This window comes from Podarcis erhardii (genome assembly GCF_964252035.2).
Source record: "Podarcis erhardii genome assembly, chromosome: 15".
In the NCBI taxonomy this organism is placed as follows: Eukaryota; Metazoa; Chordata; class Lepidosauria; order Squamata; family Lacertidae; genus Podarcis; species Podarcis erhardii.
In genome coordinates, this window is record NC_138505.1 from 18,064,152 (window position 1) to 18,076,161 (window position 12,010).

General features: G+C 48.9%; 1 protein-coding gene across 4 annotated transcripts in view; it reads right to left on the reverse strand.

Moving 5' to 3' along the window:
- Positions 1-12,010, reverse strand: part of IQGAP3 (IQ motif containing GTPase activating protein 3) — a 51,505-nt gene that overhangs the window by 7,820 nt on the left and 31,675 nt on the right. For all 4 annotated transcript variants that reach the window (XM_081841699.1, XM_081841698.1, XM_081841701.1 and 1 more), the window contains 7 exons: positions 5,139-5,291; positions 3,937-4,100; positions 2,970-3,194; positions 2,171-2,311; positions 1,675-1,759; positions 922-1,154; positions 2-134 (listed from right to left, as the gene is read on the reverse strand). In XM_081841699.1, coding sequence (XP_081697825.1) covers positions 2-134; positions 922-1,154; positions 1,675-1,759; positions 2,171-2,311; positions 2,970-3,194; positions 3,937-4,100; positions 5,139-5,291 — 1,134 coding nt within the window. The remainder of the gene's footprint in view (position 1; positions 135-921; positions 1,155-1,674; positions 1,760-2,170; positions 2,312-2,969; positions 3,195-3,936; positions 4,101-5,138; positions 5,292-12,010) is intronic.

The window sequence follows — 12,010 nt, forward strand, 5'->3', positions numbered from 1 at the left end:
CCTTATGTGTGTTAATTAGCTCCCCAACTGTTATGTAGACCACTGGCTTTGTGATGGCCACCATCTCTGAATACTTGTCAATATTAAACCTCTCTTCTGGTTCAGGGACAGAACAGGCAGCACTGATGAATCTTCTAGAAGGTGCAGAATGAAAAAGCAAATCAAACCATGAAGGGTGTCCCCCTCCCCACACACTCATGCTCAAGTCGGGTCGTTTACTTCAAGGCTAGGATATTTGGAGGCCTGACACTCTCCATGATGCCTTTAATTCAATGCAGTCATGCATAAAAGCCCATACATTTGATTCTTTACTAGTCTGACGTAACATATTAGTGGCTTAAGGTAAAGGTGGGAAGACTTCAGACTTGCAGGATCTAATCTTTTTCTCATCAATCAACCAACAAAACAAAAAAACCAAGCAGCAGGGCAGCACAGGGATCATGTGCAATGTAACTGGCTGATACTCCCATTTTACAGATAGAAACATAAAGGCCAAGAGAAAAAAAATTAGTACAAAGCTAGCCAGTGAAGCTTTTGTATGTTCAATTTTAACTTCCAAATATCTTTAGGAAATTGATTAATAAGAACGCAGGAAGCTGCCTTACATTGAGTCAGACCATTGGGTCCATCTAGCAGAGTATTGTCTGCACTGACTGGCAGCAGCTCTCCAAGGTTTCAGGCAGGACTCTCTCTCAGGCCGACCACTGGGGGCTGAATATGGGACCCCACTCCACACCCCTACAACTCTCTATCCTCCTTCCAGCCAAGCAAGAGATAGAATCACAGTTCAAGAGCACATTCTAGTCAGGCAAAAGCACCCAAGGAGGGTGTGGAACAAGGCCTGTGAGAGCCCCAAGGGCCAAGCAGAGAGGCGCCCATTGTTTCCAGGCCTCATTCCACTCAGCAGTTCTTCAAACCAACCTGAATTTAAGGTGGGTTTCCTCTAGGTACTGGTTCACTACCCGCAAGTGGCTGTTTTCCCCTTCAAAGAGTTGGTGGGCAGCAGCGTGCTGTAAGACCTTCGCAATGGAGCCCAGGTTGCGCCTGTGGTCGGGGTGGAGCGCTACCCCAGCCGAGACGTCAACAATATCAAAGCCATCAGGGGCCACCACAGCCGGGTTCATGAAACGATAGTAGAGCAGGTTCCCAACAACCTAGGAGAGGGGTTGGCCGACTGTGTTAAATATTTACAACTGAGCAGGGTTGCCTTCATTAGAGCCCAACATTTTAAAGCTTCCATCCCAAGCAGAATTTAAAAACTGATAACATTTGTTTAACGTATTATACTATGGCGTGGGGAGGCCATTTCTTTCTGCCAAAATGCCAGGATTACATCGGCACATCTTCTTTCTCTTAGCCTTTTTGTCAAGTCCCTGATTCCCGCTATTTCTCCTTGCCCTTCTCAATTTCCCTCTGGTTATTTTTAAAGGAATGATTAAAAACAGAACAGGCAGTACTCATAATGTCTAAGATTTATTAGACCCAAGTCCTGCCCTCGAGAAGCCGAGGGCCAGAAGAATATAAAATGGCTACTGTGGCAGCCATCTTAAAGTCACTTCATGGCACGGCTGCAGCAAGTGTTTGGCCCATGCTAAAGTGCCCCAGAAACCGCAACTTGAACTCTTGTCCCGCTGATTACGGTCATCCATCCCTCAAGGCCATAAATACGCCCACCTTGTAGATCTCGTCCTCTGTAGAATTCGGAAACTTCTCTCGTAAGGACGTCTTCAAGACTTTGGCAATGTAGCGCATCCCATAACTAGAGGGGAGGGCAGAGGGAGAGCAAAGTGCCCATTATAGTGAAAACTGTAGCTCATATTCATATTCGTCATTTTCATAGGGATACAAGACCCTGATTTATCTCCTCAGTACTTCTTCTGCACCTGGGGAGCTCAGATAAATTCTATGCTTTAAAGACAAATTCTAGCACTAGGTTTACAGAAAGCATAGGCATGGGATGTGGAGGGTTGTGAGGAGCGGAGAAGGGAGAATCTCTGCAAGGTGAGGGGTGTAAGGCTGGTGGCTTGTATGATGCAGAAACTCAAGGAAGGGAAGCAGCATAAGGCGGCTGGATTTCTAAGATGGAATGGAAAGCTGGGCGGTCATCTTGTTTTCCCCTGTGATGACCGAGCAAAGTAAAAACACACACGAAACAACAAGAAATTCATACGGAATTTGGTCCACAGAAGATGTAATGGCTGAGAGGAACTTGTCTGTCACTGCCAGGAGATTGCGGATGGAAATGTCCAACCTCCTCTGCACCTCAGGGTGACCCAGGGCTTGCTCAGGGCTGACATCGTATGGGAGATTACTGTGGAAACACACAAATGCATTCCAGGCCTCATCCAAAACCAACCAAACAACAAGAAAGACATGAGTTGAAATGCCCCCTTTTTCAGGGTAGCAGATTAGACCTGGGAGCTGAAATCCCGCACTAGGCCACAAAGCTCACCAGGGGACCTTGTAATTGTTGTAACCCACCCTCAATTCAACCACTTCCTTCCTCTGACCTCCCCCTCAGCCCAGGGAGGAGAAGGAGAGAACCCCTCAACCCCTCCTTCCCAAAACATCATTTGACTTTCACAGGAATATTTCCTTTATTTATTTATTTAGAAAAGTTCATACACCTTTTAATCCAGGAGCTCTCTAAAGTGACGTAAACCATAAAATTATGGATAAAAATGAAGTTAAATTCCACAAAACCTACTGAAAAGCAAATATACATAAAGGATAACACAGATAAGAATCAGTCAAACTTCAAAACAAATTATATGCCTAGGCCGGCATCTGAATAGAACAGTTTTCGGCCTGCGAAACGCCTATGTTTGAAGAAGTTTTAAGTTAGATCACGCCATATTACGCTTCTGTCAATATTTACCTGTTTGTGAAGAGTCACATAGCTCAATATTTTCTTTTTTAATGAAGCCGAATTAAAAGATACAAAAACACATACAGACGTTCCTCCTGACCTTTTCTGCCCACTCTGAGACTCCATCTGGTTGATCCACCCTCTGTAGATTTCCACAGGGCTGGTACGGATGCTCAGGGTCTTGTTCTGCAGGACCTCTTGCACGGGGCCCTCCAAGATCTGGCGCAAGGCATTCTGCCCACGGGCGTTGCGGTAGAAGCTCACCACTAGGCGGATAACCGTCGGATTCCCCGTGAGGATGTCACGGATTTGATCGACTTTCGACCTGCAAGAATGCAGCGTGACAGGAGCAGTTGAGCTGCAATGCAACATGAGCACAGTACTCAAAGCACAAGCTTTTTCTGTGGTGGCTCCCTGTTTGTGGAATGCTCTCCCCAGGGAGTTTGGGCTGGCACCTTCATTGTACACCTTTAGGCACCAGGAAAAAACATTCCTCTTTGGCCGATTGACGTCCAATGCCCTTTTTACACCTGGGAAAAAAGTCTACTTTTGGAGCTAGCAAGAGAAAAAAATAGTCCCCCTCTCTATATTCCTGCATACCAGTGATCTGGGTGGGTTCCCAGGTTCCACCAGAGCAGTGACTCACTCGGAGACACACCAGGGAGCCTCCACAAAGGACAGGTCATTCTACTGCATATTTAGAGCAACAATAAACCAAATCAGGCCACTACGAATGATGTGGCGATGTGGCAGAGTGACAAGCCACTCGGAAATAACCAGTTAGAAGACAAAACCAGCACCTCATACAGAGTCCTCTTCATCATTGCTAGTTAAAAAGGGATGAGGTGATAGGATAAGACCCTTCTCTGCCTGGGATGCCAGACAGCCGCTGCCAGTGAGGGCAGGGAATACTAGGACTAGATGGATCTGTGGTCTGACTCAGTTCCTAGGAAAGGGAGGCTGACATCTTTACTAAGGCGAGAATGCTGTCAACAACCAGGACAAAGAGGGCAGAAGCCTTAAGGGGAGAAGGGAGAAAACGTAGGATCAAGAAACAGGGTACTCACTCAATCTCCTCTTGCAAGGCGCTTCTGAAGAGCTGGAGCAGGAGGTAGGCTTCTCTGGCGTTGGAGGCGTAATTGTACAGGGTGAAGACCACAGACTCCATGAACTTTGTGGACTTGTTCTGTGGCATCTGCATGATCAGCCGGGCCAAATAAACCGGGTGGGTCTGGGAGGAGAGACATTTTCATATGCAGAAATCTGTTTTAGCCTTATTCCCTCTGACTGTGGAAGCTGATTGTGGCTAGTAGCCATAGAGAGCCTTCCCCTGCATAAATCTGCTCAGTCTTCTTTGAAAGACTTCTAGGCTGCTGGCTATTGGTGCCTCCTGTGGGAGGGAGTTCCATAGTTTAACCATGAAGAAGTGTTTGGTATAATGTAATGTAATGGAGAAGGGCTTTTCTCTACCCCTCATTTTGGCAGTAGGGACCAAAATGTTGTCCCATGCAGGGCAAACATGTACAGAATAAGAGAGCTAAAGCTTAAAATAATGTCCAAGGAAAACCAACCCTGCTGGGTAGTGCTGCCGCCACCCCCTGCAGTCATTCAAATCCTGAGTCAGGGGCACGATGGCTCTTGTGTTTGTGAATCCCAACGATGCCCAGAAACAAGCCTAACAGTTCACTTCTTGTTGTTGGAGCCCCAAGCCCACAAATGGCTCAGTAGCAGATAACCAAGCAATGAGGTACTTGATTCAGGGCCAAAGCTCCCTTTTAATAGGCTGCACAAGGAAATAAATGCAAATATTTTATTAAGGAGGCTGCAAAACAAAAACAAGAACCTTTTTAACATAAAAAGACAGTGAAGAAAGGCTAACAGTTTAAAGACAGCTTTGGGAATTTGAGTACAGTACGATCGCATCTTATGCGGGGGTTCAGTTCCAAGGGTTCTGTGTATATGCAAAAACATGAATATTCAGAGCCTTGGCACCACCCCCGTGTGAGCATCCCGGAGCTTCTGGAGCTGGTGTGCAAGCAAGGCAGAGAGTGTAAAAGCTCTCTTTGCCTCTGGTTGAACTTCCACAAGTTAAATGGGCATATGATGCGATCGCCCTGTGCAGACCTAAAGCTAGCTTGCCACACAGACCCCAATTGCTTTTGAGGTTGCTGGTTTTTTATTATCACATGGTACATAAATTTTATGAAATAAAAGGAATAAACAGTACTAAATTTTGCCTTGGGTATTGTATAGGAAGACGCCAGCTGACCTGCAGTTGGTAGAAGAGGTGCTGATATGCCTCCAGGATCTTCCGCTTCTCCCTGCTGAGGGTCTTCAGCCCTTGCTCTTTGCTCCGGCCCATCAGACCAGAGAGTTGCGCCTTGTTCTTCTTCGTCAGCTTCTTGCAGTGAGAGACCACCTCCTGCCAAGGGGAAGAGTTGACGACTGATAGACACACACAAAGCATTCCCCCCTTGTTTGCAGAGCACAGACAACAAACGAACTCGCCTCTTACTGAACTCAAAGCTACACATCCCCCTGGATGGCAGAGAAATCAGGCTGCAAACAGGTTGGTCAGCAAGATCATGGATTAAATGGCAACAGCTTCTTTGAGAGAGAAAAAGAATCAGAAGAGGCTGTACTATTAGCAGAACCTTAACTGGTCCACTGCACAAATTGTCTGCCTGGAAACTAAACTGGCCACAGCAGAAGTGATATGTGGTTTCTCTAACATGGACTTGGATATGTGGTTTCTCTAAAACTGACTAATGTGGGGGAGGAAGACAGTGCTCCTGAAGGTAGGAGTCTATCAATTGATGATCATCCAAATGTCATAGACCAAACTGAGCAAACAGCACGCAGACCTAGTGAGGGGAGGAAAAACTCCTTAAATAAGAGACACGGGGGAATGATTAATGGACTTCAATGTCTGTACGCTAATGCGCAAAGCATGGGTAATAAACAAGATGAGCTTGAGCTCTTGGTACAGCAAACTAAATATGACATAATAGGCATCACTGAAACCTGGTGGGATAAGTCCCACGACTGGAATGTAATAATGGAGGGATACAATCTATTTCAGAGAAACAGACCAGACAAGAAAGGAGGAGGCGTGGCATTATATGTCAGGGATGTGTATACCTGTGAAGAGATCCAAGATTTAGAACCTCAAAGCCAAAGTGAGAGCATTTGGGTCAAAATTAAGGGAGAGAAGAATAACAGGGACCTCATTGTGGGAACAAAACAAATTCCTTCCAGTAGCACCTTAAAGACCAACTAAGTCAGTTCTTGGTATTGTGGGAGTTTACTATAGATCCCCAAGCCAAACGGAGGACATAGATGATGCCTTCCTGGAACAGATGGCCAAGCATGCAAAAGGAAGGGAGATAGTAGTAATGGGGGACTTCAATTACCCAGATATTTGCTGGATGTCAAACTCAGCCAAGAGCATAAGGTCAAACAGATTCCTCACTGGCCTTGCAGACAACTTCATTGTCCAGAAAGTGGGAGAAGCAACAAGAGGAACAGCCATTTTAGATCTGGTCCTAACCAATGTTGATGACCTGGTTAGTGGGGTAGAAGTGGAAGGATCATTAGGCGCGAGTGATCATGCTCTTCTGAAGTTTACTATACAGCGGAAAGGAGCAGCCAAGCATACTAGGACTCAATTTCTTGACTTTAAGAAAGCCGACTTCATAAAACTTAGGAAAGTGCTGGGTGAGATCCCATGGACAGTAATACTAAAAGGAAAGGGAGTTCATGATGGCTGGGAGTTTGTTAAGAGGGAGATAGTAAAAGCACAACTTCAGGCAATACCAATGAGACGGAAACATGGAAGGTGCCTAAAGAAGCCAGGGTGGCTATCTAAAGAACTTTTAACTGAGTTAAGATTAAAAAAGGATGTGTACAAAAAATGGAAAAGGGGGGAAACCACCAAAGAGGAATTCAAACAAATAGCCAGCACGTGTAGACACAAAGTCAGAAAAGCTAAAGCACAGAATGAACTCAGGCTTGCTAGAGAGGTTAAAAGCAACAAAAAAGGCTTTTATGGGTATGTTCGTAGCAAAAGGAAGAACAAAGAAACAGTGGGGTCACTCAGAGGAGAAGATGGTGAAATGCAAACAGGGGACCTTGAGCTTGTTTGGAGGTTCTGTTTTGTTTTGAGGACTGTTAAGATGTTAAGGGGTGAGAAACAGAGAATTACAGCTGTAAATAATAATTTTATGGAAACTTAAAGAGAACCAATAGAAAAATTGATTAAAGGGTTGCTAAAAAATCTTTTGGAATAAGGATGCAGCGAAAAGGAGGTATGGGGAAGTCATGTTTTATGATTATTTGTTTTTTCTGTGTTGTGTTTGTTTTCTTTTTTCTTGTTTATTGTTGTGAAAACTAATAAAAATTATTAAAAAAAAAAAATGAAATGCAAACAGGGGATACAGAAAGGGCTGAACTCCTCAATGCCTTCTTTGCCTCAGTCTTCTCCGATAAAGAAAACAATGCCCGACCTGAAGAATTTGGAGCAAATGATTCAGCAGAGGAAACACAGCCCAGAATAACTAAGGAGATAGTACAAGAATACTTGGCTAGTTTAGATGTATTCAAGTCTCCAGGGCCAGATGAACTGCATCCAAGAGTATTAAAAGAACTGGCAGATGTGATCTCAGAACCACTGGCACTCATCTTTGAGAATTCCTGGAGAACAGGCGAAGTCCCGGCAGACTGGAGGAGGGCAAATGTTGTCCCTATTTTCAAAAAGGGGAAAAGAGAGGACCCAAATAATTACCGCCCAGTCAGTCTGACATCAATACCAGGGAAGATTCTGGAGCAGATCATTAAGCAAACAGTCTGTGAGCACCTAGAAAGGAATACCGTGATCACCAATAGTCAGCATGGATTTCTGAAAAATAAGTCATGTCAGACTAACCTGATCTCGTTTTTTGACAGAATTACAAGCCTGGTAGATGAAGGGAACGCAGTGGATGTAGTCTACCTTGATTTCAGCAAGGCATTTGACAAGGTGCCCCATGATATTCTCGTAAAGAAGCTGGTAAAATGCGTACTTGACTATGCTACCACTCAGTGGATTTGTAACTGGCTGACTGACCGAACCCAAAGGGTGCTCATCAATGGTTCCTCTTCATCCTGGAGAAGAGTGACTAGTGGGATGCCACAGGGTTCTGTCTTGGGCCCGGTCTTATTCAACATCTTTATCAACGACTTGGATGATGGACTCAAGGGCATCCTGATCAAATTTGCAGATGACACCTGTCAGAGCCACCCGTGGTCCCAGCTCACAAGAGACCAAAGTCCAGCCCGGCTTATGTACAAAAGCTTTTATTGAAGAACATTCTTAGCTTTACATCCGAGCTCCGTGGCTCTACGTCTGTTACGCTTAGACCGCCGAAGTCCCCTCTGAGTCAGTCCCGCCTCTACACCAGTTTAAGAGGCTTGTACTGGTCCACCTCTTCCTCTCCTTCCTTTTCCGCAGGGTCTTTCTGCCCCCCTGTGTTCTCTCCCTTCGGGACTCTCCAGAGGCTGAATCCTCTGGCGCCTCCTCCCCCCTCCTTCGCGCTTTGGGACCAGGCTCCTCCCCAGGACTCTCTTCACTTCCGCGCGCCTCCCATTTTGAACTTGGCGCGCGTACGTTGCTTCTGACCTTCCCTCCGACAGTTACACTGCTCTCGGTACTACTCTCCGCCCCTTCCGGCAGGACGTCTTGCCCCGATCTCCTTCCCCTCTCTGCTTCCTGTTCTGCTCCTTCTGACACACTGGTCACTCCACCCCCTTCACTCCGTTCCGGCGGAGAAGCCGGTCCCGATCTCCAACTCCCCCTGGGGGTTCCCCCTTCGTTCCCCTGCTCCTGACTGCTTCCCCCTCTAGCTCCCCTTGGCTTGACCAGGGGGGCTCCCTTTTGGGAGTCCTCCGATTCACTGGACGGACTCATGGACAATCTTGGGTCATTGTCGTCCTCTTCCTCGTCACCCTGGAATCCTTCCCCCTCGCTCTCTGTCTCCTCCCTCATCTGCGCCTCTCTCCCTGAACCCCTGACATCCATCCCCCCCTCGAAGCCCCTCCTTCCCCCCTCCCGCCCTTCGGGGGCAGGTTGTGGGAGCTGCAGCTCCTCGGAGGTAGATGCAGGATACAGTTCGTTTACTTCAATGTCCTCTGCTAGCAGCTCGGTGTATGCGTGTTCAAATTCGGGTTCTTCACCCAAGGTGTTCTCAGCTCCCTCTTCCATTGCTACTTCGTCTGGTGCTGCCTGCCAAGGCCCCGTCAGCCATTTCTTGTGCCAGTCTTCCTCTGGTTGCTCGTCCCACCAATAAGAGGGTTCTGTGTCTACCCCCGAACACGATCCCCTGGGCGGGCTTGAGTCTGGCGTTCTCTCCTCGGCGGAAGAAAAGCCCCTGAAAGTACTGTCTGAAAGTGTGGGCGTAAAGAGCCAGTCATCAAAGTACTCGGCTGGCATGGGCCTATGCGGGAAAAGTGCATGGAACTCGTCTTTCAGAAGAGGTTCGTCTAAAGCGTAGTCCGGCACCCAAACATTGGCACTGGCCGGGGTACCCTCTCTGGCTAGAAAGTATTCTACTCCCTCTACCCCCCATCTCGAGTCCAGGATCTCAGTGACCTCGTTGACTGGTTCGGCCCTGGGCGCCCCCCTCCCTCTCGGGTGACTTTGTGCGTGGGTGCTGTACTGTTTCAGACTCCTGAAACCTGTGCGGGGTCTTGTAGGGAGTGAGCACCGACCTATGAAAGACCGGGTGCACTCTGGAACCTTCGGGGAGGGCCAATCGAAAAGCTACAGGGTTGATCCTAGCCTCCACCTGGTATGGCCCTAGCTGCCTGTGTCCCAGCTTTTTCTTAGCCAACGACTTGGCTGGCATCGCTTGGGCCGCTAACCATACCCAGTCCCCCACCTGGATGTCCTCTCCCACTCTCCTATTTTTGTCCGCCTGCACCTTATATGCTTGTTTGGCTAGCTCCAAATGTCTCCGCAGCTCCTCGTGCACCTGTTGCAGTTATGCTGCGAACTGGTCGGCCTCTTGCGTCACCCCCTCTCCCGGCGTTACGAACCCCGGGAAGGTTCTGGGATGACGACCATTGTTCGCGAAGAACGGCGTCACCCCCGTCGACGCGTGCTTCGTGTTGTTGTAGGCAAACTCCGCCATCGGCAGGTAGTCCACCCACGCTGCAGGGCGCTGATTGGCGTAACACCTCAGGTACTGCTGCATGATCGCGTTGGCCCTCTCTGCTTGGCCGTTGGTCTGTGGATGCCTTGCCGACGTTAGGTTGATCTTGACGTGTAGGATACCTAGAAGCTTCCGCCAAAAAGTAGAAACAAATTGGCGCCCCCTGTCGGACAGGATGGATTGCGGCAGCCCATGCACCTTGAACACGTGGTCGACGAAGAGTTTGGCGGTCTGTTCCGCCGTCGCCACCTTCGCGCAAGGAATGAAGTGCGCCATCTTAGTGAACAGGTCCACCACCACCAGTACCGCCGTCTTGCCTCTGGAGCTGGGCAGGTCAGTGACGAAGTCCAGCGCCACCCTCTCCCACAGTTGCTGTGGCGTCTCCAGCGGTTCCAGTAACCCCGCTGGCTTCTGGTGCACTGGCTTGGACCTCTGACAAGTGTCACACCTGGCGACGTAATCCGCTATCTCTCCCCGCATCTGGGGCCACCAAAAGTCCCTGGCCACCAGTTCTGTTGTCTTCTCCTTGCCGAAGTGGCCCGCACTGGGGGCGTCGTGCAACTGCTGCAGAACCCTTGCGCGGAGCTCTTCGCCTGGTACGTAGAGGGCCCCTTTGTGAGTTAACAGCCCGTCGCGTAATTGTCTCTCTGCGAACCCCTGCGCAGCGCCTCCATCTTGGACTGTGCAAATTGATCCACTTGCAGCGCTCGTCGCACCGCGTCCAGGTCGACTGCGATGGCAGCGCACGCCCACGCCTGCGGTGTGAAAATGTGTTTGGCTGCCACTGGCGCCGCTTCCTCGAGATATTGCGGTTTCCTGGAGAGCGCATCGGCTATAACGTTGGAATCTCCCGGAATGTATTCTATCCTGAAGTCGAAATCCGCGAAGAATTCAGCCCAGCGCATATGTCTTTGGCTCTGGAGCTTCGCCGTGCGCCAATACTCTAAGTTCTTGTGATCCGTGCGGACCTGCACCGTGTGCTTGGCTCCTATGAGGAAGTGTCGCCACGCTTTGAAGGCAGCGTGAATGGCCAACAGCTCTCTGTCCCATATGGTGTAGTTTTGCTCCGCCTTGCTGAGCTTTCGGGAGTAAAAGGCACCGGGTCTCCAATTTCCTTGGGAATCTTCTTGCAGGAGCACGGCTCCCACCGCTCTGTCTGAGGCGTCGGTCTCTACTCGCATGGGTCTGCCCGGATTCACGTGCATCAGCTGCTCCTCGGAAGCGAAGAGGCTTTTAAGCTTCCAAAAAGAGCGCTCCGCCTGTTCCGTCCAAGCGAACTTCTTCTTCTTGGAACTGAGAGTGTCCGTGATTGCTGCCGTCTCCTTTGCAAAACCCCTGATGAATTTGCGGTAGAAATTGGCGAACCCGACAAATCTCTGGACCTCCTTCCGATTGCGTGGGCTTTTCCAGTCCAACACCGCGCGGACCTTGACGCTGTCCATGGCCAGCCCCTTGTCAGACAGCTTGTAGCCGAGAAAATCCACCTCCGTCACATCAAACTGGCATTTCTCTAACTTGGCGTAGAGCTTGTGTTCCCGTAGTCTCTGCAAGACCTCCTTCATGTCCCTTTCATGAGCTTCCTGCGATTCCGAAAAGATCAGGATGTCGTCGAGGAAACACACACATTTCTTGTAGAGGAGCCCCGCCAGCACGTGATGCATAAAGGCTTGGAAGACGTGAGATCCATTTTGGAGACCAAACGGCATAACTCTGTATTCATACGTGCCCAGAGGCGTGAACATGGCCGTCTTCCACTCATCGCCCTCCCGGATACGTATGAGGTTATACGCTCCACGCAGATCCAACTTGGTGAAGATCTTCCCCTTCCGCACGGTCGCTAGGAGGTCATCAATCTTGGGCATGGGGAAGGCCTTGGGCTTGGTCATAGAATTGACGGCCCGGTAATCCACAATGAGTCTTTTCTGGGGCGTGTCGTTCTTCTTTACAAAAAACA